Source organism: Guyanagaster necrorhizus (genome assembly GCF_019112545.1).
Source record: "Guyanagaster necrorhizus MCA 3950 unplaced genomic scaffold BT62scaffold_49, whole genome shotgun sequence".
NCBI classification, from domain to species: domain Eukaryota; kingdom Fungi; phylum Basidiomycota; class Agaricomycetes; order Agaricales; family Physalacriaceae; genus Guyanagaster; species Guyanagaster necrorhizus.
Window position 1 is genome coordinate 105,528 of NW_025064928.1, and position 24,139 is coordinate 129,666.

At 47.8% G+C, this 24,139-nt stretch overlaps 13 protein-coding genes across 13 annotated transcripts; 5 read left to right on the top strand and 8 right to left on the bottom strand.

Annotated features, from left to right (window-relative positions):
* Window positions 1-24: 24 nt before the first annotated feature.
* On the bottom strand, window positions 25-2,871 carry BT62DRAFT_583201 (uncharacterized protein). Its single transcript, XM_043181508.1, has 10 exons — window positions 2,691-2,871; window positions 2,461-2,642; window positions 2,249-2,414; window positions 1,665-2,192; window positions 1,557-1,608; window positions 1,494-1,509; window positions 1,072-1,438; window positions 850-1,022; window positions 594-801; window positions 25-542 (listed from the first exon to the last, which is right to left on the bottom strand). The coding sequence occupies exons 1-10, from the start codon at window positions 2,775-2,777 to the stop codon at window positions 123-125; spliced, it is 2,199 nt and encodes a 732-aa protein (XP_043033941.1). The 5' UTR covers window positions 2,778-2,871; the 3' UTR covers window positions 25-122.
* On the bottom strand, window positions 2,872-3,829 carry BT62DRAFT_583332 (uncharacterized protein). The gene is made up of 3 exons (XM_043181509.1): window positions 3,436-3,829; window positions 3,221-3,385; window positions 2,872-3,172 (listed from the first exon to the last, which is right to left on the bottom strand). The coding sequence occupies exons 1-3, from the start codon at window positions 3,595-3,597 to the stop codon at window positions 2,966-2,968; spliced, it is 534 nt and encodes a 177-aa protein (XP_043033942.1). The 5' UTR covers window positions 3,598-3,829; the 3' UTR covers window positions 2,872-2,965.
* BT62DRAFT_983109 (uncharacterized protein) lies at window positions 3,775-6,125 on the bottom strand (the record flags this gene model as incomplete). Its single annotated transcript, XM_043189748.1, has 10 exons — window positions 3,775-3,990; window positions 4,043-4,448; window positions 4,505-4,641; window positions 4,693-4,860; window positions 4,912-5,056; window positions 5,112-5,427; window positions 5,475-5,600; window positions 5,661-5,811; window positions 5,863-5,963; window positions 6,014-6,125. The coding sequence occupies 10 exons, from the start codon at window positions 6,123-6,125 to the stop codon at window positions 3,775-3,777; spliced, it is 1,878 nt and encodes a 625-aa protein (XP_043033943.1).
* Window positions 6,126-6,433: 308 nt separating this feature from the next.
* On the bottom strand, window positions 6,434-8,651 carry BT62DRAFT_1012662 (P-loop containing nucleoside triphosphate hydrolase protein; the record flags this gene model as incomplete). The annotated part of the gene is made up of 7 exons (XM_043177958.1): window positions 6,434-7,166; window positions 7,222-7,514; window positions 7,573-7,738; window positions 7,797-7,901; window positions 7,963-8,200; window positions 8,257-8,295; window positions 8,348-8,651. The coding sequence occupies 7 exons, from the start codon at window positions 8,649-8,651 to the stop codon at window positions 6,434-6,436; spliced, it is 1,878 nt and encodes a 625-aa protein (XP_043033944.1).
* Window positions 8,652-8,993: 342 nt separating this feature from the next.
* BT62DRAFT_1012663 (uncharacterized protein) lies at window positions 8,994-10,085 on the bottom strand (the record flags this gene model as incomplete). The annotated part of the gene is made up of 2 exons (XM_043177959.1): window positions 8,994-9,921; window positions 9,973-10,085. The coding sequence occupies 2 exons, from the start codon at window positions 10,083-10,085 to the stop codon at window positions 8,994-8,996; spliced, it is 1,041 nt and encodes a 346-aa protein (XP_043033945.1).
* Window positions 10,086-10,336: 251 nt separating this feature from the next.
* BT62DRAFT_1080823 (uncharacterized protein) lies at window positions 10,337-11,625 on the bottom strand. Its single transcript, XM_043179609.1, has 5 exons — window positions 11,237-11,625; window positions 10,997-11,169; window positions 10,765-10,943; window positions 10,609-10,708; window positions 10,337-10,556 (listed from the first exon to the last, which is right to left on the bottom strand). The coding sequence occupies exons 1-5, from the start codon at window positions 11,607-11,609 to the stop codon at window positions 10,491-10,493; spliced, it is 891 nt and encodes a 296-aa protein (XP_043033946.1). The 5' UTR covers window positions 11,610-11,625; the 3' UTR covers window positions 10,337-10,490.
* Window positions 11,626-11,719: 94 nt separating this feature from the next.
* On the top strand, window positions 11,720-12,742 carry BT62DRAFT_583745 (uncharacterized protein). The gene is made up of 2 exons (XM_043181512.1): window positions 11,720-12,590; window positions 12,648-12,742. Exon 1 carries the CDS (start codon window positions 11,761-11,763, stop codon window positions 12,577-12,579), a length of 819 nt encoding a protein of 272 aa, XP_043033947.1. The 5' UTR covers window positions 11,720-11,760; the 3' UTR covers window positions 12,580-12,590; window positions 12,648-12,742.
* On the top strand, window positions 12,636-13,249 carry BT62DRAFT_583738 (uncharacterized protein). Its single transcript, XM_043181511.1, has 2 exons — window positions 12,636-13,145; window positions 13,195-13,249. Exon 1 carries the CDS (start codon window positions 12,773-12,775, stop codon window positions 13,106-13,108), a length of 336 nt encoding a protein of 111 aa, XP_043033948.1. The 5' UTR covers window positions 12,636-12,772; the 3' UTR covers window positions 13,109-13,145; window positions 13,195-13,249.
* Window positions 13,250-13,346: 97 nt separating this feature from the next.
* BT62DRAFT_583946 (uncharacterized protein) lies at window positions 13,347-13,934 on the top strand. The gene is made up of 3 exons (XM_043181513.1): window positions 13,347-13,510; window positions 13,561-13,730; window positions 13,783-13,934. The coding sequence occupies exons 1-3, from the start codon at window positions 13,480-13,482 to the stop codon at window positions 13,900-13,902; spliced, it is 321 nt and encodes a 106-aa protein (XP_043033949.1). The 5' UTR covers window positions 13,347-13,479; the 3' UTR covers window positions 13,903-13,934.
* Window positions 13,935-16,076: 2,142 nt separating this feature from the next.
* Window positions 16,077-19,307, bottom strand: BT62DRAFT_956967 (phenylacetyl-CoA ligase). The gene is made up of 20 exons (XM_043188395.1): window positions 18,833-19,307; window positions 18,719-18,773; window positions 18,653-18,667; window positions 18,575-18,601; window positions 18,478-18,526; window positions 18,380-18,414; window positions 18,045-18,325; window positions 17,862-17,988; window positions 17,792-17,806; window positions 17,714-17,736; window positions 17,634-17,657; window positions 17,505-17,584; window positions 17,405-17,438; window positions 17,224-17,353; window positions 17,137-17,168; window positions 16,912-17,081; window positions 16,835-16,858; window positions 16,708-16,786; window positions 16,438-16,641; window positions 16,077-16,387 (listed from the first exon to the last, which is right to left on the bottom strand). The coding sequence occupies exons 1-20, from the start codon at window positions 18,995-18,997 to the stop codon at window positions 16,217-16,219; spliced, it is 1,740 nt and encodes a 579-aa protein (XP_043033950.1). The 5' UTR covers window positions 18,998-19,307; the 3' UTR covers window positions 16,077-16,216.
* Window positions 19,308-19,826: 519 nt separating this feature from the next.
* On the bottom strand, window positions 19,827-21,321 carry BT62DRAFT_1012668 (uncharacterized protein; the record flags this gene model as incomplete). Its single annotated transcript, XM_043177960.1, has 6 exons — window positions 19,827-19,940; window positions 19,990-20,165; window positions 20,216-20,576; window positions 20,622-21,031; window positions 21,082-21,093; window positions 21,144-21,321. The coding sequence occupies 6 exons, from the start codon at window positions 21,319-21,321 to the stop codon at window positions 19,827-19,829; spliced, it is 1,251 nt and encodes a 416-aa protein (XP_043033951.1).
* A 289-nt stretch (window positions 21,322-21,610) lies between these two features.
* Window positions 21,611-22,177, top strand: BT62DRAFT_1012669 (uncharacterized protein; the record flags this gene model as incomplete). Its single annotated transcript, XM_043177961.1, has 1 exon — window positions 21,611-22,177. The coding sequence occupies one exon, from the start codon at window positions 21,611-21,613 to the stop codon at window positions 22,175-22,177; it is 567 nt and encodes a 188-aa protein (XP_043033952.1).
* Window positions 22,178-22,196: 19 nt separating this feature from the next.
* Window positions 22,197-24,117, top strand: BT62DRAFT_937986 (D-lactonohydrolase-like protein). The gene is made up of 7 exons (XM_043187440.1): window positions 22,197-22,394; window positions 22,450-22,803; window positions 22,853-23,085; window positions 23,137-23,289; window positions 23,338-23,397; window positions 23,462-23,600; window positions 23,649-24,117. The coding sequence occupies exons 1-7, from the start codon at window positions 22,284-22,286 to the stop codon at window positions 23,805-23,807; spliced, it is 1,209 nt and encodes a 402-aa protein (XP_043033953.1). The 5' UTR covers window positions 22,197-22,283; the 3' UTR covers window positions 23,808-24,117.
* Window positions 24,118-24,139: the final 22 nt, after the last annotated feature.

A 24,139-nucleotide genomic window follows, 5' to 3' on the forward strand; every position in this document is an offset into this window, starting at 1 on the left:
ACATACATTACCATATTCGTCCCACAATAACACCGCTCCAGCGCTTATATTGACCTATGGCAATTCTGCAGTCGACATTAATCAATGCGTACTAGTGATACAATATATAGATAAAGAGGCCATCATGTCTCTACCTCTTCCCGGAAATGATATTCCTCAAACTCGGATGTCTTGCAACCTTCCGTCGCAACGATATTTGAGTTCGTTTCTAGGTATGCAAACCTTTTTAAAAAAGGATCATTTGGAGGAGGAATGATCCGTTTCGCTCGTCCCCCTTCCATCAGAAATTCAACTGGCCGTATTGGCCCCTTCGCCTTGGGCTTAGGCATTATCGAGTTAGTGAGCGGACGTATGTTAGGTTCAGTTTCGGCATCGGCAGCTCGACTGATATATTCCGCATCATCGTCCGATCCTGGAGTGGTCCGGGGCTTATCCTTCTTCACTTTTTTCGGCACTTTTGGAAGTAACAGCTTCTTGAAAGCAAGCTGGCACTCCGCTCGGAAAACGGAAAAACTGACAGACTGGATGTTGCCCGTGACGTTCTGAATAAACCACATGAGATTAAGCATATTACATAGAACAGATCAACTTACTTTGGTGGTGATGAATGGATCTGCAACAAGAAGCCGATATTTTCTGATATCAGCTTTCGAGGTCAAGCAAGCCTTCCGCCACTCTGCTTCGGACATGCGTTTGAACTTCTCATTGTCATCCCAAGCGAAGTCAGGCCCATCTATAATACCACCAGCCCGGATAGAGATGAGAGTATCCATGGTATAATCGTGTTCGAAACCCCAATATCTGCTTATACATTTGAGACTGAGACGTCAGAGAGAAAGAAGCACAAACCTAAACCAAGCTAACATCGCCTCCTCCACCGATCTTTCTTCTGGAGGTACCCAGCCTTCAGCCATGTTGAATTTCGTATTACACGGCTTCCCCTTGAACCAAAAGAGACCATCTTGATTTTCCTCACTTAAAGGAAGCACGCGATCTTGAAGATTGGGTAATAGATGATGTGTCTGGGAACGATGTCAGCGTTCCCATGAGAAAACTACGAGCTAGATTCACCTGGAGGAAAGCAATGGTGATCAAAGTAAGAGCGTAGCTACTGAATGTCACACGACCTCCCGAGCGTATGGCAGGGCTATTCAGCTTGAGAGGTTTGGCCCATTTTTTTACTATTCGCACCATCGGTCGCAAGAGCAGCGACAAATCGCAATAGCGGTTCACCATGTTAGAATTATGGAGCCCAAGTCTGTCGTTTATGTTCAAATCGCAGTCCATGCCCGTATCCGGGTCTCTGAATTTCACTGTGCAGAAAGAATAAGACGTGGTTGGCGGGTCAGCTAGAAATCGCACACCTATTGGAACACTGGCGCTATCAATGACGACGACATTCCTATATTTTTTCTTCCTCAGTAGAGCGCCGACCTTTCTTTTTTGAAACTGTCAGCATGGAGGCACCAGGCGGGTCAGAGAACGGAACAGACTTTATGCTATATACGCCTACGATACGTCAGTTTTGCTTGCGAAGTGTAGGAATGCATGCTTACCGCCGTGTGGCTTTGAGTGTTTCGGGGAGACACCATGTGGCCGTTTGGGATCCTGCAGACGATAAAGCATTAACAAGAAACACTGAGAAGGAAAAAATCGACACGTACAATTAGGACCAGGTCGAGGTCGCTGTTTGCAGAAGAAATGCCATAGCGTGTGCTGCCAAACTGTTCAACAGAGTACATACTCCCGAATTCTTGCCGAATGATGTCCTGCACACGTCTTACTGTATCTTTCCGATGTCGAAGTATTGTCGAGGTAACACCGCCAGGCGGCGTCGGCTGAGTTGAATAAGATCGGGTGCCGTAGGACCGTCGAGGCGAACGCGATGACCTTGGCGCATAACTAGAGCGAAGAGATGCCATGCCCTGAGGCCGAGAATCAAATGATCCATCGTTACCGAACATGCGCTCAGTTTCTTCCGTTGCCTCTTCGTCCAAGAAAGAAAGCCAGTCCTCGTTGTCCGTAGGATCCTGCATTCTTCGATCATAATCAGATTCTTTAGATGGATCGAGTGCCTGGCGCTGGAAAAAGAAGTCTTCAACAGAGCCACCCTGCGATAATACGTTGAAGCCCCTTTTGCAAGTATATGCAAAACGCTTGATTTCGCTCATGTTGATTGTATGTGCATGATTCTACGGCCACAAAACGATAAGTCAGCTGATGCAAAGGACAGGTTGTACTTTCATACACGTGTAACAATAAAGGGATCTTGCACGACGAAAGGATTATCATGCCACAGCAGACGTTGATTGTTAGGCGATAGCGTATATCCAGGGCGGGGAATGAATGCACTCATACCCCCTTCCCTAAGAGAAACCATGGTATTTGTAGAAGTGTCGGAATGGCGCCAGTATCTGAAAGTGGTCAGGGAAAACATTAGAGACAGTTAAATGCGCTTACTGGAACATCTCCAGAAAATGCAATGCTTTCCAACTGACATCTTGGCCAGGATTATAGTTTTCCGGCAGTCGAACACCTTCCCACTTTGATTCCCACACCTTATCTATAGAATTATAGAAGTTGGCTGGGACCCAGCATATACTCATTTTCTGTTGAAAAAGAGGCGGCATATTGTCCCTAGCCTAGGGAAGAATCAGTATATAATGCAATGGATCAATGAGACAACTTACCTGACGGTAGCGTGCCGTCATCAGTGCGAGAGCGGTCGTCGGAAATTCGATACCCTGAGACCAGAGATATATCAAGAAAAGAGCCATAAAGTCTTTGTACTGCCTGGGGAGATATCCAGCCAGCCATTTGTGCAAGGGTATCACAGTGGGACCTGCGAAAGTTAGATGAAACGAGTCCAGCGAGTCCGATGTCTTGGAGTCTTCGACGCGTAGCCGTGGCGGGTAGACGGGTCCTTGTATTGGTTCTGAACTAGCCCAGAGGTTGAAATCGTCTTTTACTTCAAGATCCAAATTGTACTCCGGAACATGACATCGAAATCCGGCCTCGAGTAAAACCTCCACGACGCGCCTGTGGAAAGGGAAAAGTTCAGCAAATATGATGTAAAAGATAGACGGAATACGTTCTTATGATTATGTATTTCGGAAAGAACATGGGACTGCATGGTTTTGAGTGGTATGTTTGCTGCCGGGTAGGCCGCATCCTAGTCATGTTATGGCGCACATTTGCGGAAAAGCAAGTCATGACATACCACAATGGCAAATTCCATGGGAGCGTTCCGTATATCTAGGCCGTAAGAGGCCATGCTTATATCCTCGACTAAAACCTCTTTCCCAAACCTGCTCGCGAGAACAGCTTGCAGTTCCCTCTGCTTGTCTTCCCGTTTAACACGCTCTTCCTGCCCTAATATGTAGCCCTGGTGCAAATATCAGCAATAAAGACACGCCCCATTGGATCCATTCGAACCTGGAGGAATTGCTGAAGATGTTGCTTCGTCTGCGCGGCCACTACCTGCGGGGCGATTCTCATCTCCACCTTTCGCAGTAGCTTTTTTGTACTCTGAGTGACATGAGGTTTGGGCAGTTCCCATAACGGCTGTCGCGTACTGAGGAAGCGTACAGAACGCATACCCGGTAAAGGAGCAAACCAAGGAGAGAAATTTGCCGCCGGGTCTGGAAAAAAAAAGTATGGTTACCTAAATAGGACATCATTTGGAAAACAAATGTTCAAGCGCGAATGAAGCAATGTATTCAAGTAAATGTAGATGGATACTATCACGCCGCAGGCCTGCGGTAAAGGAACTGCTCAAGGCTTGGAGGTAACATTACCCCAAGCAACCTTCCCAGCTGGTCTCTGCTTCGTAGACGTATCGGCAGTACTAACACTAGTTACACCTTTCGGAGGAGTAGGAAGCGGGGTATTCTTGAGGTCATCAAATATTCGTTGAGTGCGCTCTGTGTTCTTGATGAACCAGCCAGCGAATCGTCTGCCAACAGTGGATTCAGCTATGTGTACCATGTTCTTAATAAAGATGCATTAGCCATCTTCACGATAGGACCTAGCCACAGCATACCTCGTCGATGACAAAGTTGAGATCACTCGTGGTGATAGTCTGGCCGTCCAGTAGATTGTTTTTATCTCCTCCTACCCGGCTGATGCTACGACTGCATTGCTTTAATACCATCATCTCTTGAATCATCTCCTCCTCGTCGACATCCAGGAAGTTGGCCAGCTTTTGAGAGCCAAGACTGGTGTACAGCTTCAAAAAGCTCCTAAGCGTTGGAACAGGGGACTGAGTCACCACGTCAGACAAGAACAGGCGTAGCTGTCGGTGAGCCGGATCAACGTAGGTATCTGGTGATGAATCCTGGAGGATCTGGGCGATGGCATTGGGATCCTCGTACGGTGGGGATGTCGCGTTAATGAATTTTGGACATGCATAGAGGAAAAGCTCTTCGAACGCAGGCAGAGCACCTTCACTAGAACCCGTGACGATATGATTCCTCGGAACAATAGGCACAAATGACACACTCACCCTCCTCTGGCCATCTTGGCAAGCTGGTCACCGTACCGTTCTTTAGCAGCACTGGCAATGTTGTCATCCAGCCGACTGGGAGACAGCGCATTACACATTACGAACAATGCATACATCCTATCTGCTGTTTTGTTGATCTATAGAGACCGTAAAACAATCACGTCTGTATAAAACAAAAGTTCACAGACCTGATCATACTGATAGCTCCTGGTATGGTATTGCCTCATCCGCATGATGAAGTTCAGTATTGTCACAAATGTGCGGATAGCGTCTGGGTACCGTCGCAACATGATGTAACAGAAACCAACGTAGTAGTATGTGGCTACGTGGCACGCGGTTACACGAGTGAACGGTGACTACAATTAGTACATGTTAGCTAATTCTCGGGGGATGATGCTCCGATATACCTTTTGGTTGAGATCGACGTTGTCCATCACTTTTAAGGCCAGAGTGAAATCGCCCAGAAGAACGTGGACACGAAGTAGCCCGATGATGCTGAAGTAACCCAGCATTCGATATAGAGGACGTACACCGTACGGCCCGACAATCTCACTGTTTATGTGTCGTTGATGTTATCAAAGTATTATTTAAAGAAAACTGTACGAACGCAATTTCATCGACAGACTTTCCCTGCTGCGTGGCTTCGATATACAGGTGTATTTTTGACTTTTGGATGAAAGAATATAGGACGTTCAAAACACTGTAAGAGCTCCACACCTGCTTGAAAAAGTCAGAACAGACGATGTATAACGCATCAAACAAACTCGCCCCTCCTCCATCCTCGAGGATACCAAGTTCTTCATCCGTTTTAGAAGCTACCTTTGATCGCCAAGTACAAAAAACCTGATATTGGTAGATGAACTCGTCAATAATGTCCCATAGCCATTGCTCGGGAAGCTCCAGTTCGACGGGACCGTCAGAATCTGCCAAACATGTCAAGTGTTAGGATGTAGTACAACAAAAAACTAACTGAGAAGATAATTGAACAGCTCGCAGCTGTTCTCATAAGAATGGAACCGATCGTCAATATCGGGCTGCAAGCGTGAGTAGACATGTCGGTAATACAACTCTCGATAAAGAATCAGGAAAATAGGATCTAGTAAGTCACAGTCTTTAGTGAGGAGTTCAAAATTGAAACAAGAGGATGAATGGGCACCGTCATTGACAAGGGGCGCGATGATTTCAGCTTCAGGCCATTCTGTCCGCGAATAGAACTTCTCTGTATACTTGTTCCAGCCACTTTCATACGCAATCGTGATCTCATTCAGATTATTGTCCAACACCGCTTGATGAAAATGAACGATGAACTATCTGAACATTGAGTATTTTTCTATAGGAAACCATCACGGTCCACATACGGCTTTTACAACATCTGGAATTTGGGCAAAAGCCGCTTGCTGCGCCATATGCTGCTGCATTGCAATTATGGAGGATTCATCAATTTGAGGAGGTATTTGCGCTGCATTATCCAAGTGAGGACAAGGGGAAAGTTCTCTGAAGCTAACGCACCCTCGTCAAAGCCGTTCTGCCCATAGTTCCCAATCGCCAGTGACAGATCAACATCTTGAAGCTCTTCATCTATGTCCTCCGCGGCCCATAAGGACATGCGTTGTTGGGCCATCACAAATATGCAAAGGAATAGCACAATGTCCACGGTGTGGACACAAATTTTTCGATCGAGGCTGATGCCCCTCTATTTTAACATGTATCAACAAACAACACTGCTTATTGCCAATTATGGGCGGCGCCTAAGTACAGATAGCGTTTGCTATTTCAAGCGGACTTCCTTCTACCGTCGGTTTCAAGCCCGCAAGTTGGGATACTAGAATTTTTCGAGCGGAAGACGCGTGTCAAAGTCTGGGTTAACCTCGAACCAACTCCGAGCAACATGTATAGAAATTGACTGGAAGGCCCTGGTAACGCCATCCGTCAGGATGAAACTTGCATCTGAGTTACCTGGATCGCTTTGTCGCTTTCGCTTGGATTATGTTGTGCTTTGGGGGTATCCTTAACTTCGTCCTTCTCCCTGGCTTCCTTTTTCTCCTTGGCCTTCTTCTCCTTCTCTTTTTCCTCTTTTTCCCGCTTCTGTTTTTCTCGTCTGCTACGATCCTTCAACTCTTTCTCAACCCAGTCTTGTGCGCCTGCAACAGCAGCAAAGGGCCTGGTTTTGTGCATCATCAGGTAGCCCTGCAGTGCCGCCATGGAGAATTGTTGGTCCGGAATAATGTCAGAAAATAGCGTAGCAAGCTCATCAACTCTTCCCTTCGAGAGCTTGGGGGCCCGCCCAACATGGCGGCTACCGAAAAATGCTGGTGGAGCAGATGAGGATTCAGAAACAGGAGATTCCGATGATTTGGAATCAGCCGGAGAAGGCGGTGTCGAGTCTGTCGCTTCTGATAGAGCAGCAGATCCATATCCAGAGTCGGCTGCTTCATCGTCATCGTCAGCCTCACTGCATTGGCTCGAAGGGATGTAGAAGCGCTTGAACATCTCTCGCGCTTGATATTTGCTCGATAGTCTGAACTCGATATGGAGGTCCATGCGTCCAGGCCGACAAAGGGCAGGGTCAAGGGAAGTGTGCTTGTTTGTGGTTGCAAAAAGAATCCGTCCTTCCTGGGCGCCAATGCCATCGAGGGCATTGAGTAGTCCGCTTAGACTGACCCTTGATACCGGCACGTCAAACCCTCGCGGAGAACAAATTCTGGTTTGATGCTTACCTGCTGCCAGGCGGCGGCGGAGGGCTACCAGTTTTAGGAGTTTTGTTGGCACCGGATGAAGCACTTGACTCAGAATCCGAAGCGTCGTCATCATCTCGGTTGAGAGTCCGTGTAAAGGCAGCATCGATATCTTCCATGAGAGCCACACATCTTTCAGGCAATTCGTTGATAAGCGCGTCCAAGGAAGAATCATCAAGTCCAACACGAGAGAGGGAGATGATATATATATCAAGTCCCAACTCTCCAGCTATGCTGTGAATCAATGAAGTTTTCCCCGAACCAGGAACACCATACTATAGGATTGTAAAATGTTGGCGAGAGCAGAGAAACGAAGGTAACATAGCATCATACCAAGAGATAACCCCGACGGAATGGAATGCCACGTTCTGCGTACCAGTCCTTGCTGCCCAAAAAATCCCGAGCGTCTTCCAGTAGGAGATCCTTCACACCGGACTCCAAGATGATGGAATTCATACTGCGCTTAGCGCGACAGCCAACATGCTTCCAACCGTTGTTCCTATAAACAAGAGCGCTCGATCCCAAGTAGCACCCCATATCGAGAAGAGAATGCTCACACATCTGAAACCCATACACAAATCTTGTGTTCCTGAGCAGCCATGAAATCACTGCGAGCTTCTTGAAGCAAGCCAATGAGCAGACTGTGACTGCGAGTCAGAAGACTAGTGCAAGGAGATGTTGTCAATGGAAGGAAGTTTACATGTTAGAGTTGTCAAACCAGACCTAATTTGCAGAACATTGTGCTTCGTTGCATAATATGATCCCGTCGTATCTTGTAGTGTCCGAGTGATGGTCATGTATCGCCTTTTATACCACAAAGAATATGTCATTGAGACAGAAGGTAGGTAGGCTAATTTTCGGGAGGTCTTGTATTCGCTGGAATCTTCCTCTCCCTCGAGCATGACGGTGTTGGAGTTGGCGCCATATGTATTAGTGCTAACTTGAATATCACGCGCTTTAGCTGCATCGATTATCAGATACGCCGCATTAAATACGCTCCCAAGGAAACAGACTCACCCCAGGACGGTTGTCTTGAGAGCCAAACCATCATCCATTCTGAGGAAATCGATAAGCACTTTAAGTGCGCACATTAACAAATACAACATACCGTAACTAGGGTCATCTTCTTCGAAGGTTGCTTTCATGTAAAAGGCATCGACAAACTTTGCGTACTGGGCAAAGATGACTCGACGACAAGTTTCAAAGAAGCCACCAAGCACAATTAGCTTCAACCAGTCGCGTAGTGCAGAAAACGAGAAGAGGAGCGAAATCAGGGATGACAGATCGTTGGGAATAGATAAGGGGGAAATCGTGGCCTGAGGAAGGGCCGAAGTGGTGTTGGTAACTTCTGCGACGGTCGAGTTGATTAGGGGAGCCAATCCACTCAAAATTTGCTGCAGATAAGTGGCCATGATGGGCTTTTGAATATAAGGACAATCCAGTGTGCAATTTATATACTTAGCCCTGGCGCCTATTTACCTCGTGGACAGCCCAAACAGATCGGATCCGGGTCACTCAGTCAGAAATTGTCCACAGATTCGTAAAGGGTTGAGTCATTTTTTGCCTCGTGCATAGGTGGGCGCTCAGCACTAGGCTAGGACTTGTTGTGTCACGGAGATCCGACAGACAATCTTGATCTATTTTGACTCGGGAATATTCGACTGAATGCGGTACTGATAGCGATGATCAGGGACCATGATGACCGGTACCGACATGACTTGAGGTGATACCGCCTATGTACATACTGTATAGATTCAATGACAAGGGGCATCCTTGAGGCTATCCGCGCACTGCATGATGGTCTCCTTAGCCCATTGTTCCCTTGGACCTGCAGTGCCATTTCGCTCCGTCAGTACTACCAAAGCCAAGAATAACGTATACCATAACCGTTTCGTCTTCTGCCGGCTGAAAACGACCAGCGTCTCTCCACCTCCATCTTTGTAACCCTCCAAGAGCGCTTCGTTCATCCCGGACATAAAAAAAGACTCCAAAAGCGGATCTCCCCAGATCGCATGCGCAACATTGGGAAGAATTGCAGCAATGCTGGCGCCCGTCCCATCCAAGCTGATGTATATATCATCATCCGAACCCGTGAACCACACTAAGGATGGCACTTGGACATCATCAAACAGGAAAAAGGCAATGGCGCGGGATAAGTAGCGTCGGATATCCTCAAAGGGAAGCTCGTAAGACTTGGACTCGGCCTCGGCGAGAAGTGCCTCAAGCACGGACGTAAATGTCTCTTGCCAGCTATATGAAGGGTCTGGTGGTTCTCCCAGGAGCGGCAACCCGAACCACTCGTTCATAACCCCACTATGCAGCTGACCCAGGAACTTGCCAAGTGTTAGATCAAGTAGTACAAGTTGTTGAGCAGTGAGTAGCCCCTTGTTTCGTGCATGCGACAGTGTGATAATCGCGGATGATGGGAGAGGATGGATTGGCGTGATAAGATACCAGAGCTCTCTCGACGTGTCCAGTGAGGGATCTGCAATGGGGATAGCTGTGTGTCTGTGAATTAAGGAGATCAGTTTGCCGATAACTTGAAGGGAATTTGGGTGATATGGATCTGGCGTGTCTGGCGGGCTCGAAGGCAGAGAGACAGAGATGAAGCAAGAGTGCGTCGGTGCCAATTCTTTGGAGGCAGAAAGATCTACGACATATGTCTTTCTGTCTCTTGTATAACTTTGAAGACATACTTCAGCGAGACAAACACAGGAACAACGAAAGCCGTACCTAAACGCATCATTGACCACCTCTGTAATTTCCACTACAGTTGAATGTGAGGCATCGAATCCATGAGCGGAAATGAGTTTCTGCGCGTCCTCAAGTGAAAGAGAAAACGTCATGCTGCAACTGATGTTGGCGCTACTTTTAGGCTTAAGCTTCCCATCAACGATCTGCGTCTTTAATGCGCTAGATCAAGTACATACCGAAAAGTGATAGTTAAAAAAATGTGGTATAAGATGAATATACTGGCGAATCAAGTGCAGTTGATGTGTGGTTGATGGGACGATCAAGATCAGTCCTGGCCTGGCTGTGGTTTTTGCAAGAGGATGCGCTTTGATGGGACGTTCGACAGCAGCACAGGTGCACAGAAGGCAAACACAAAACTTAAAAGACCATACAGCTAGTATCTCGTACAGCAAGTTATCTCATTTACAGCGGCGTAAGCAGAGATTGTGGTATTAGATGACTCAACGGACAAACAGAGAGGCATACATAAACTATTCATACAATTGGAACTTATCCAATTAGACGGTCGCATGCTTCTTGGCCCTGAAGGCAGCAATCTCCTTCTGGGCCACGGACTTGAGTTCCTGTCATTAACCAGTCAACGTCTATCCAGAGGAGCAAAGACAGATAATTCACCTCTTTCCTTGCCCCAGGAATATTGGCCCAAGCGACCTTGGCTTGCTTCAATGCCTCTACGTAAGGGATATCCTTGCCCTCTTTGAACGCCATAGCAAATCTGTCACAACATGATAAGGGCTCCCAGAAAAGATGTGTGAGATAAAGGACGCAGACCTCATATACGCAGAAGAGGGCTCTTTCTCCATCCAATTAGGCTTGCCAATCTTAGACTTGCCCTTTGCGACTCGTTTCTTGTTCAATTCCTTGCGAACATGAAGGGATGTAGTCAAGTACCACTGCTCCATAGCCTTCTCGTACACCTCTCTCGCTGCAGCAGCCTTGTCGACATAGGTCTATTGTGTTGATATCAGTGTCTAGAAGCCATAGATAAGCATGAAATATGAACCTGTTTCTGAGCATCGGACAACGTTTTCCAGACAGCAGCAGAGGACTTGACAGCATCCTGAGCCTCAGCGAGGTTGGAAAACTTGCCCGAAGAAGCATGCACGCGGTCAGTGTGGAAGGTCATGTAAGGGGTGAGACTCCGCTTGGGCGGTTTCATCTCGGCAGTGATCTTGACTATCAGACATTATCAGTATAAAAAAAAAAAAAAAGTACACGATAGAGCAAGAAAGAAAGCACTAACACTTTACAGGCTTAGGCTTGACAATCTTCTTCTTCCTGGGCTTGGGCTTGGGCTTGGGTTTGGCGGCCTTCTTCTTTTTGGCCGCAACTTTCTTCTTGGGGGCAGGCTTTTTGGCGGGTTTCTTTTTAGCGGCCCCGGCCTTCGCCTTGGTCTTGGTCGCAGAAGATGCCTTCGTAGCCTTCTTCGCAGGAGTCCTTTTTGTTGGTGTCGCCTTGGCAGCAAACTCGAAGCGCTGCGAAGTTAAGAAGGTACGCGACTGGGTAGAGACAATAGGTCGAGCGACAGAATAAATGGTAGACTGGCGCGTAAAAACGGCCAGCTGAGATAAGGCAGGAAGCCTTGCACCCAGGCGGGCTCGCAGAGCAGAAAGCATAATGTTCAGGTTGTGTCTGTCGAATGTTCAGAAAAAGACGCGGTTGAACGTGACTCGTGATACCTGTCACAGATATAGTTGTTACATTATTTGCTACTATATATCAACAGCCTCAGCCCGCGTTCATTTCCGGGTCTACCTCGCAATCAGTATGGCAAATCTTCAAATGAACCTAGACTCATCGAGTCTTCCTACCGCCCACCTTGAGTCTCTTAAATTCAAGGCGAGTCAGATCGTCGAATCAATACAGGCACTTCAAAGGACCATTGAGTCTGGCTATCAGAACACCATGCCTCCGTGGCCAGACATTCTTTCCAAATACAATATCCTGCTCTCGCAAACCCACAGCCTCTCTAGCTCTCTTGTGTCCCCGATATATGGTTCTGTAAAGTTCAATGGTTCTGCCCCCACCGACAGCTCCAACCCTTACGAGAAAATAGCGCTCCATCCTCGTGCCGGCATGCCCGACACCCAGCTTGATAACGATGTCATACCCCTTCTTCGAAATCAGCAAACGCTCGATGTCCTGAAAATGGAGACCGACACCGTTCGGCGACTGTCCGAGCACATGAAGAGCCGGGGTTCCTTAGGTGTGCTTGGCGGTCTAACAGTGCCCTCGACCCAACAGTCTCGATTCGGAGCCATCCCTAAGAAGCCAGAATACGAGGATGTATTAGAGGAGTGCAATGAAATCAGAGCCGCTCACGATGCCCGGGTAGACAGAGCTGTACGGGCTGTCACGATGCTACGCGACAAGTTTGACTGGAAGCAGCGCGTCGAAGTAGAGGTAGAGGAACCAGAGGAATTGGACTGGGATCCACGATTTCAAAGTGGTCCTGGTGGTGATGGTATGGGTCCCATGGACGTGGATATGGATGCCGAGTCAAGCGACGAAGACGAAGTTGAAAGCCATTTGAATGGCGGTGAGGGAGACGAAGAAACAGAGATTCCTATTCAGACATCCGCCTAATCCGTGATAAAGTTCGTATAAACCGTCTTAAGATTCAGGTTTTCTGCTAATGTGTATGTTCTTTACAGATCTTCCTGCTTATATTGTATTCGCTTTACCTGATTGGAATGTTACTTGGATGCCGCGGAATTACTGTTTGATTATCGAAAATTTGTAGTCACAGTGGAAGACAGAAGCTGGTTGAAATCTCCATATGCGGAAATCGATCGCCCGACATGACAATGAAACTCCACCGTGTGACGGTATAAAGAGATTGGAAAGAAAGGTGTCACCAGAAAAGGTCTCTTTCTGTCCTTACCATCATCACCTCGTCGGTTTGACGCGTGGACTTGCAATTCGGTTCACTTCCACACTCGTTCTCTCTTTTCTCGCCCTCTTCTCTACCGCCGTCACCCAGACTTATAAAGTCGCACAAGACCGCCTGAACTCTCGCCCAACGCCAGTACCACCACCAGCCATGCCACCTCATCGACCTCTGTCTCTCCCTCGATACCGGCACTCTTCTTGGTCTGTCGCTGCTTCCCCTTGACATTTTTGCTGGCCTAGGTCTATGCTTGTGTCTTCAGGTAATTACTGACTGTCTCTTTCTACACTTCCGCTGACCTCTCCCGCCAGGATCTGGACATCTTTTTGGACACCAATGTCTCTGCGAACGTGACTAGTCTTCTCGGACCCAATGCTAAGTCTATCCTTAACACTGAGCAGAGAGCTTTGGTGCGCGTGTCTATCTGTTTCTTCCCCATGTTTGTTCATGATCTTGCACTAGATCAATACTAAGGGTCAGCGACGGCCTTCCAGCTCACTCTTATTGCGTATGCAACAACCGCAACCCTTGTCATTGGGAATGCGACAGTCCCTATCTCCAGGAAGGTGGTCAGTGTGTCCGCCGCCGAAGACCGAATGCAATGGCCAACGTGGAGTATTTTCCCGCGTAAGTTCTATTATATGCAGCCGCCAAGCTCAGTTTGGCCTCTGCCTTAGTGTTGTGGTTCTGCCGCTCCTCGTTCGCGCAAACGACGTCAAGCGTAGATTACCGCCCTGACGGAAGTTCAAGCCAAATGCCCGAACTGGGCAATCCGTTTGTGGTGTTCCTAATCCAAAGGGTGAATATGATTACAAATGTTTGGATACCTCCGTCGCTTTCGAAAGCTGTGAGCTTGTTTCTCGAGGCCAAGTATGCAGTCACGTCTAAATCTTTGCTAGGTGGCGGATGTACCGTTCCTCATCCATTGGTTCAGCCCAATCCTCCTATGGTATCGATTGCAGTATACTTCCAAGCCTAGTGACAGGCTCCTGCCAGGCAGGATGGTGTGTTACCCATAAGTACCGATCGGGATACCAGCCTGGCAAAGACCAAACCTGCTGTGTCGCTGTTGGAGCACAACGCTAGTCTGCTTCTATCGTCGATTTACGCCCTCTGGGTGTGGACTCTGCCACCGCGCTCGACTTGAGAAAAGGCGTTGACGATCTTCTCAATAATCTGCCGGCATCTTTCGGTCTCGCACAACTCATCCATCCTCCAGGCGCTACACCAAACTCCAATGATGAAATCCTAGTAAATGTAAACCTCTTCGTACTTCTCATCCTGCGCTTGGGCTCTCAATCCCCACCTCTTGCAACCTCTATTCCTGTGATCCTCTCTGATGTCGTCCCTCAACTCCTTGATTTCGCTGCTAAGATTACTACGAAGATTACGATCGACCTTGGTAGTGACCTTGGTCAGATCACTGATGTGTCTGATTTGCTGGACCAGCTCCTCGCTTTGCTGGGAAGGATTTTGACTCCAGGCGGTTTGACAGAAAATACAGTCCAGGAGTTGGCCGATATTCAAAGAACTGCCCTTGCCTTGAACATCGTTTCAGGAAGGATGTCGCCCCAACTCAACGTATGTGGATGTTGCATCAACTTCTCTCTTTTCGACACCACCAAGTCGTTGATTGCCAGCATCCTTCGTAAATGCGATGTCCCTCTCGCCCAAGGCACCGTCTTCGCCCGGCAAGTCCTCTCGAGACGCTGTTCAATGTCGTCTGGAAACGTCCGCACGCTGTCTCCTGTCCTCACCACTCATGTCAATACGTGCGAACTCCTGAAGTCCCTTGGTTTGGACGCGATCATGTCTATCAATGCCGATATTAAGGGGTTGACAGGATTTGAGCAATTGACCAACAGTCTGTTGAAGCTATTAGGGCTTGGCGGGTATCCTATCACCTGTGGACCCAATGCACCCTTTCGAAAAACCAACAGTTCATCTGTCAACTCCACGCCTGCTTCACTGTACCCATCTCGATGTGGTTGATGCCGTCATTAGCAGCCTTGTCAGTGTTAATGGGGCTGTCATCTCCGTTCAGCCCGATCAAGTCAGACTTCAGCTACTTTAGCAACAATTTTGGACACCACTGTGCAGCTTATTGACGCCACGTTGGACGTTGATGATGATTTGCAGGATTATGTGAATAGGCTGGTCTCTGACAGAGAAACTCGTCGTCAAACTTTACACCTATCTCGCTCTGAACAAATTAACCGCGGATACCATACAAACACCAATAGGCTTGTGAACGCTTGTGAACTTCTTGCTGAGCTGTTGCAGGATACGTCCTTCAGCTTGGAATCGTGTGGCTGCAAGACCGATCAGGCCGAGGTCGACTCTGAAGGACATGGTTGTTCGAAGGTCAAAGCGAAGGTTGCGAGCAGCGTCGAAGCGCAGTCCTTGTTGGAATCATCCACCACAACACCTTCCTCTCCTCCAAGCGTGCCATCCAGCTCTACGCTTTCGTCTGATGGTGATGGGACCAGAGTTGACGTTGACATCAAAGTTGACTTGAGAGATCTCCTAAGTCTAGGTGGTGGAAGAACGGGAGGATCCTCGAATGTCGGGAACCATCCTTCAGAACTCAGTCTTGCCGATGAATCGAGTCCAATTACTGTGTCCAATCTACTTGCCCTCGTAAACGATCTCCTGGATGGTGTCATCAATCTCTATTCCCTCCTTGGGCAGAGCTCCTTTGATCTGTCGACCAATGACGCACTTCAGTACACACTTGGCACCGTCAATCAAGTGTTGAGCACTCTCAATCTTGGTTTGGATCAATGGCCTTCCAGGTATTGCGTCCGCTCTCGACGACATACTTGCGCTTATAGGCCTAGGAACAGAGGAGGATTCCTCTTCACAAAACGTTCAGGACCTCTTGGAGCTTGTCAATCAATTAGGTGGTGTTGTTACCACTGATCGTTGTATCGCTAACCGTTCCTTCCATTTTGTATTGGCAGTGTATTGTGTTTGGACTTTCTGTGAACAGTTTCTTCGTTCCAAGATCGAAACGTGGCCTAAATTTTTGCTAGTGTATAGAATGTTTCCTGTATTTGATCTTCTTTCGCTACTGTCGTGTTTCTACCTTGACCAGCAACTTGTTCCGACTGTATAATGCATACTGTTTTTATTGTACTCTTTAGCGAATAGACATTGGGACTACATATCTCATTTGTTGTTGTAATAAGATGGACATAAATTTGTTACATTCCGTTAGTTGAAATAAGCGACAGAGTATAATGTACCGGTGAGTTCGAGAGATTACAATACAGTTGCACTTCCATCCTCCAGCAGAACAATAAATAGTTACAACGAAAAAAGGATACACTTTTACATTTTAGTGTGATATCGGGAAGAAGCAGAGACAGGGAAAGAAGATTTCTTTGTTTGCTGTCGTAAAAGACGTCGAAGGATCTTACCGGAGGCGTTGCGTGGAATCGCATCAATGAAAATAACCCCTCCGGTCAACCACTTGTAACTGGATTTGGACTTTGCAACATGCTGAAATAGCGGTAATGAGACACATAGCAGGTTAATGAAACTGTCCATACCTCGAAGATGTCGAACCTAACCTCTTCCGCAAAAGCCGGGTCCTCTTTAACAGCGCAGTTAACTTCTGGTTTCAAGACAATGAACCCAAGAGGAAGCTCTCCAGCGAAGTCGTCTGCCACACCGATGACTGCTGCATCAGCGATACATGTATGTGTTAACAGGTGGCCTTCCAGCTCTGCGGGTGGGACTTGGAATCCCTTGACCTATTCCGTTCGAATTCAGAGGAATGAACGACGAGGGGAAGAAGTTTAAGTGACAAAATGACAGACCTTGATCAGCTCTTTCACGCGGTCCATGACGAAGAGGTCCCCGCTTTTGAACATGACCTGGTCCCCTGTACGAAGCCATCTTGTTACGCGTCAGTGACAGGACACAACTACTTGAGATGATCCTCACCCGTCGACAAAGGTCTCTGAGGTTCTGAAACGCGAAAACCTAATTAGCCAACCTCAGTAGTTAGTTAATTTACTTACACAGTGGGGTTTCCATAATAGCCGAGGGCTACTTGTCCACCTTTAATCAATAGTTCCCCGACTTCACCATCTTGGGCAATCGTTCCGTCTTCTTTGACCACCTTAGCTGTTGTTCCTGGAAGAAGCTGACCTCCACTTCCTAGCGTTCCGACCTTTTGAGTTACCGGGAACTGTATATGGACTGCATGAATTGTCGAGATTCCATTCGTGCTAGATGCTACCTACCATGCTAACAGCTCCACAAGTCTCGGTCATACCTGGGGGTTTAAATCCGCGACTGCCCAAGGGGTATATTCTTCGATAAGGACGTACCATACGCTTGACCTAAATGGATGTTAGGCATTATCGTGAGAAGCTCTTCAGTGAGCGATGCGCTCAGCGGTGCCGCGGCGACGACGCAGTATCGAACACATGACAAATCGTAATTCTGGACGGCTGGATGCTGCAATATTTCAACATTCGGCGATAACGAGTAGGTAGTTAACCCACGCACTTTGCAAAGTAAGACTGCCTGAGGAGGAACTAATCTAGGAAGAAAGATGATATCTGCGGTTGGAGTGCGACTAAATCGGACAGAAGTTGGGCATGCTCACGGTAAATGTGTGATTTGGTGTCGTTCTATGCTAGCTAGAAAGCTCTCGAAGTGAAACTTTCTTGAGAGGACGAGTGTCATCTAGACATTTTTATAACACGAATGAGGGCGGAATGAGAAAGGCGCTCACCGCAGCATATAGCATATAATGTAGCTGAAATTTCGTAATCAGGAATGGCGGTTGAAAAAGGTGTAGTAGCATTGGCTCACATTGAAGACAAGTCCATAAATGTCTGTCGGGCTAAGGATCAGTCGTCGGCAATATGATGATACTGACAGAGCACGCACGATAGAGCGGCAAAACTAATGAAAGTATTACCTCAGTGAGCGTAATGAAAAACAGAGAGCTAATACTTACAACCGCCACAGACGTCGCCTGGTCTGAACCGCTGCTCATTCCACGGCACGTATGCTTCATTTAACTTATTAAAGGTAGCCTCTTGTATAATCATACTAACAACATTAAAGTGCGTAATAGAGACGGCCTGTGGGTGACATCAGCGAACTATTCATTTGGAATAGGTAGCCGAGCGGCACATACCTTCTGAATACCGGTAGTACCAGATGAAGGTGCTAGAAACGCAATCGCTCGTTTTCCTTCCCCTTCGCACAGAATTCTTTCGACCGGAGGCGGAAGAAGTGAACCTTGCTCTATTAACTCGTGCAATGAGTGATAAGGGACAGGTTCTTTCCAAACTGGCGCCTCAATGATGATTAGACGGTCCAGAGCAAGGTTAATCGACGATGCCGCCGATACAGCCACAGGCAAACAGTCCGCATGAACGATCAACAAAGAGGGTCTAGCGATGCTAAGGTGATGCACTAGAAAGGAAAGGTGAAAAACAAAAAGAGCAATCTGTGGCCTAGTCTAGTTACCTAGTTCCCCCAATACAAGCGTAGGGCTTAGCGTTCTGAAGCGCATGGACATCCGGAAATTTAGTAGTCATCGGGGAAGGTACGATGCCTGGACTTACGATACCACGCCGCCCACACGGTGTGCCGCCCAAACACATGGGCCAAAATCTGACCAGTGGTATTAACAATAAACACAAAAACAGCAGAGGATCATACCAATATGATTGTAGCTCATTATGGACACTTGTAGCACGTAAATGTGATGGAAATTGTAAGTCGTGCAAAGTAACTGACCTATGTCATCGTGTTCTAAACATTCATGAGCGCTGTGGGCCTCGAGGGATTAGAAATTGTACTGACGTATTTTGAACCGATGGTACATGACAGAGGCGATGTCTCGAGAACGAGTTCGAAGCTGACAATGATGATATCAGTATAACATCTCCAGACATCGCGGAACGCGGAATATCTTACTTCATCTATGAAGACCACTTGCCCCGTGTCATCGTCGATCAAACACGGAGTTCGTGGAAGTCGTGTAGGGCGGGTAACATGGTGATATTCATCCAATAGAAACTGTGGGACCGTCAGATTGGTTGGAATAGCAGTTAATGGGGTCGTGGACTGGAGGACGACCATGTCGAAACTGGGAGGGCACAGATGGGATGGGCACACGCGCTTTATATAGTGAGCTCGATGGTATGCGCCGATATCAGGTTAGAAGACCTGCCGTCGGTCTCCCGGGTGAAGTGAGTAATAATTCGGGCAAGGGAGTAATTCTCGACGGTACCGTAACCAATAGGCTAATGCACTGATGGGTAAACTCTGGAACTTAAAGGCGTTCCTTGGGAGAACAGAACAGCACCGTCGTCCTATGCGGATAGCCGGGCCTTACTATGGACATCCGCGGACTTTGGGGAGGAGCTGACCAACTTTCCTAGAACATCTGTTGCCCTGAAAGGACAAAACTTACGACCCTTCCGCGGGCGCATCTCATAACAAAGATCCTTTCCATATATGGCGATGAACTTCTGCGCACTCAAAAATAAGTCAATCCACGAAACAGACATCTTCCCGGCTGGCACATACTCCAAGTCCGAAGTGTGATGTACCAAATGGACAAATGGAGCATGCCCAAGTGGTATCGATCATCATTTAACGAGATCCCCAACCCTGGATGCAACTGATACATCACAATGGCCCGTGATACGACCACTGCATGATGAAATCTGCAAGGAGAAATCCGGGCCATGAATTTGAATCAGGAACCACAGTGCTCAAGACGTACCTCACAAGCAGCTCTGATCGGAGAAACAGTCAAGTCCGCTGCAGATCGGAGTGGATTAACAGAAGAAATGGATCCATACACAGTATTACAAAACAAAGTTGTTTTTATAAATGCTCCCTGCATCAACCAACAGAGTTGCGTCATCTTGGGCGGCTCCGCAATGTAGGCGTTGCAGAAGAATCATATGGCGTCAAGACGTGTGGCTACATAAAGGGCTTGGGCAGGAGGAAGTGAATGCTCTACAGGCATTTCAGCGCCCCCATGAAGGACGCCCACTCGCATCATGGATAGCAACTTTGACCCAGGTCAGTAGCGATAGAAGAGGTTCCGAGACATGACATACGTTATGCGCAGCATTGGAGTGGCTGTAGATACCCCCAAAGAAAGAAGATGTCATGTCTTTGCCTGAGCTTGCAGTCAGGATAGAAGACCCCCCGGGATGCTCGTGGAGAAAAGCCGCAACATCGTGGATAAAGCCTGCCACCAGGATAAGCGGCCGCGTTTTCGCTTCTTCCTGGACTTATCTGATGTCAGAAGCGTGCAAAAAACGGGACCGTGTGTATACGTACATGATTCCCAGGACATCACCGGCAGCTCTTTGATAGGCGTCGGCCAGTACAGGGATTCTTGTACCTTTTTCAAGTTTTTAAGCTTCATCGTCAAAGCTCCTTTCTCAATCTCATTTTTCGAAAAGATTCGAAGGTGGGAAGCCAATCCAAAGGATTTACAAGTGGCTATAAACCACTTGGTTGGATCGTACTGATACCAACGGATGGCGTTGCGATAATCCATCGGAAACTGGTGGTGGAAATTATGATATCCCTCACCCATCGTAAGAATCGCAGACAGAAAATGATCACGAGGACTCAATTTGTCATCAAAAGGCGTAGAACCCAAGTAGTGGGCAATGGAATTGATGCAAAAGGTACCCTAAGCAAAGTCAGTCTAAAGCAAAATGCACGCAACTAAACTTACATGATGAGCTACGACCAGACGAAGACATGCAGCGATACAGAATCCACCTATCCAATCCCCCCACATAAACCCGGATATGACTGTAGGGATGACGAAACCAAAGATAAGAAGCAGATAAAGGTAATGGCGATGCTGAAATTGCAACAGCGGATCATTTCGAAGGTCGGAGACATCTGCCTTCCCAGAATGAAGGTCTGTTACGAACAACATCCAACCCAGGTGGGTCCATAACAGCCCACGATTGGAGTCGTATGGATCGAGCTTTGTGTCCGTATAGCGATGGTGTGACCGATGAGATCGGGACCACCAATAACAAGATCCTTGAACTGCGCTTGTCCCGCCAGCGAGTAGAAAGAGTTGCAGAGGCATGGATGCATTATACGACCTGTGGGACCACAGTCGGTGATAGCCTGGCGGGAAGGATGAGCCACGATAGCCGTCAGAAGAAGAGTTCACACACCAGCGGTGATACCTAATCAGGATGAGGTCAACAACCTTGTGCGACAGAGAAGATAGACTCACCAAGCATTGAGAAAACATAATACAACACAGAAAAGGCTATAGTTCGACGATCAAGAGGACATAAGAAAAGACCCAATAATCCCACGGCTGGCGTGGCAGTGAGAATGAACACATTGAACCATCGAACTCCCAGAATGGGAGGGAAGTTACTTGTAAGTGAAGACAAGAGTTGAAACATGGAGCGAACGACGATTAGAGGCCGTGCAAGGTCACTGCGGTGGAATTATGGGTGAAATAACGCTGAATGACTCCGGTGCGAATCCCACGCGAGGCACACCAAATATAACACGAAAAGGATGGAAGCAGCGAAGCTTGAAAGTTTCGAGAGGAACGTTGCTTAAATCGAGAACAGCAAGTCGCCGCCGGAATATCCTCCCGAGTTCGAAACCCTTGAAATCGGCTGTGTTTCATATTTTTCGTATTTCACCGCCAACTTTTTTTTTTCTCCAAAGGCGACTTGGTGTTTAATGGGCGTCACCACCTCGCCGGAGTACTGGCGATCTTTGGTCCGTCTGATGGGACCAGAAGCAGTCAATGCAGCGATGCCGACCACGCTTTGCCAGGTCGGCATATGCTCATACTTACAGTGGGAGTCCCGAGTCGGCGGCGATGCTGGAATTTTGTACTGCCAGGTACCCTGGTTCGTCTATCGTTCAGGGATGACGATGATGATCAGTCTGTTGAAGATAGGGCACAGCGAATGTAACGATCTCGTCGGTGTGAAGGTAGTTTCCGTTGAGCATCAAAAGGGTCGGTGGATGCAACTGACATTTTGGCTGGAGACTGTCAAGATGCTATATCCGAAATTCCGAGGACCAGTGTTTCCTTTTCTGTTCGCTCGGCCGAGAGTCCGCAAAGTTGGCGGGATACTATATATAGTCATCCCGCCCGACGGCATGCGGCATACATATGGACCCCGTTTATTAGAAACAATTCCCTGCGACGATTACCCAGCGTCTAATTGCCCCCGAATACTTGCGTCGGACGCGGACGCGGATGCGGACGCACGGTATCTCGGGAACAAATCCGGATAAACCCCGATCACAAGGAGGGGCCAGTTGATCAAGACCGTACATGTGCTTGACCTCGAAAAAGGCCATGGGAGAGTCGTCGAAGCCCACCAGTAAAGACTCCACTTCTATGCCTTTCATGCCCTATCTCGTCGTTGCCCTGGTGGCCCTGGTGGCCTTCGCCTGGGCTAAAATATTCCCCGGCGGTACGCAAGAACTCCGTCTACCCCCTCAATCTGTCGTGCGTATAATTTACCGTAACCGAGGTAATTGACGCCAGTGTGTGTTCCAAACAGCTTGTCGACCCGCGTTCGGTAGCTACATTGGGCGCCAACGCCTCCTTCCGCGAAAACGCCTTTGACTCCCATTTTAATCCTACGAATACTACCCCTCCATTTTTCCAAGTATTCGACCGTTCGTTCCTGGCAATTTTAGGTTCATCTCCGTCCATTCACGAGGTCGCTTCCAATGATACTTTCGCCTTTGCACACGAGGCCCCCATCTATGATCCTTCTTCGGATGATGTGTTCTTTGCCAGCAATAACGGCGGCCCGCTGGGCATGAGCAATTTGGAGCACAACAGTCAAATCTCGAAATTAAGTCTCTCTGCAGCTGAGGCTGCGAATGGGTCTTTAGTATCCATCACTCCGGTAAGATCTACTTTTTAACTCATATCCTAACGTGAATCTTCCTCGATAGCTTGATCTTCCAAATACAATCCAAATGACGAATGGAGGGACTGGACCTTATAAGTCTTCCCTTCTTCTGATAACATCAGGTCGAGGTCCGCTTCCTCCTTCAATAGCTCTCGTCAATCCCCATCCACCCCATAACGTCACCGTTCTCCTCGACAACTATTTTGGTCGTCAATTCAATTCTCTGAATGATATCAAAGTGCATCCGAGCGGGAAGATATTCTTTACCGATGTGACGTCCGTTAAACCTTCTCTCGTGTTCTTAGGAAAGCATCTTATGCTTTGCAGATATGGATTCCTCCTCCACTTTCGGTCTACTCCTCAAATGCCGAACCAGGTGTATCGATTTGATCCTAATACTGGAAGTGTTCGTGTCGTGGCAGATGGATTCGACAAGTGTAATGGATTGGCATTTTCAGGAGACGGGAGAAGGGCGTACATGTGAGTAGAATTCAGCTTCTGTCACTTCGGTTCCCAAAATCTATGCAGTGCGGACACGGGAGCCGCAGGCGGATATTTCGGAAATAATCAAACGGAGCCAGCTACCATGTAGGGATTCTCACTTGCACCTTGCACCTTGCACCATTCAGGACGTCTAATCATGTTCGCGCAGTTACGCCTTTGATGTCAATCCGAAAACCCATGCCTTTATGAACCGACGCGTCTTTGCCTATGTGGACTCAGGTGTTCCTGATGGCATCCAGGTTGATACCGACGGCAACGTATACTCCGGTTGTGGCGATGGGGTGCAAGTAAGTATGGCTTTGAAGCCCTAATGAAAGCTGATAACGCCAGCACAGGTATGGAACAACGAAGGTACTCTAATCGGAAAATTCTTTTTAGGAATGACCTCAGCCAATATGGTCTTCGCGGGCAATGGTAGACTTATCATTCTTGCTGAGACTAAAGTCTTCCTTGCCAAGATTGCGGCCAAAGGTGTTCGTCTTGGTGGTCCTTGATTTCGTTATCAAAGGCTACAATCTTGGTTTTCCTACCACGAATATCTTTTGTGTACCAGCCTTTTGGAAATTCAGGCGCGACAAATGATTGTACCCCACACTGTGCCGCTTCAACCTTGATGCTTATCATTTCTCCACAATTTCTGGGCAAGCTTGATTAGATGTCGAACTATATCGAAATGCTGATTTGTCTTTCGTTCTTTTGTTGAGCAGACTGGTCGATAGAGATGCATTTTTTCTGTATCATCAAAGCTGAGATATATATACTATTGCAGGGGAGGGGCTGCATCAGCGTCGTCGGAGACGGGCTTAAAGTTCGTGCAGTGGTCGGC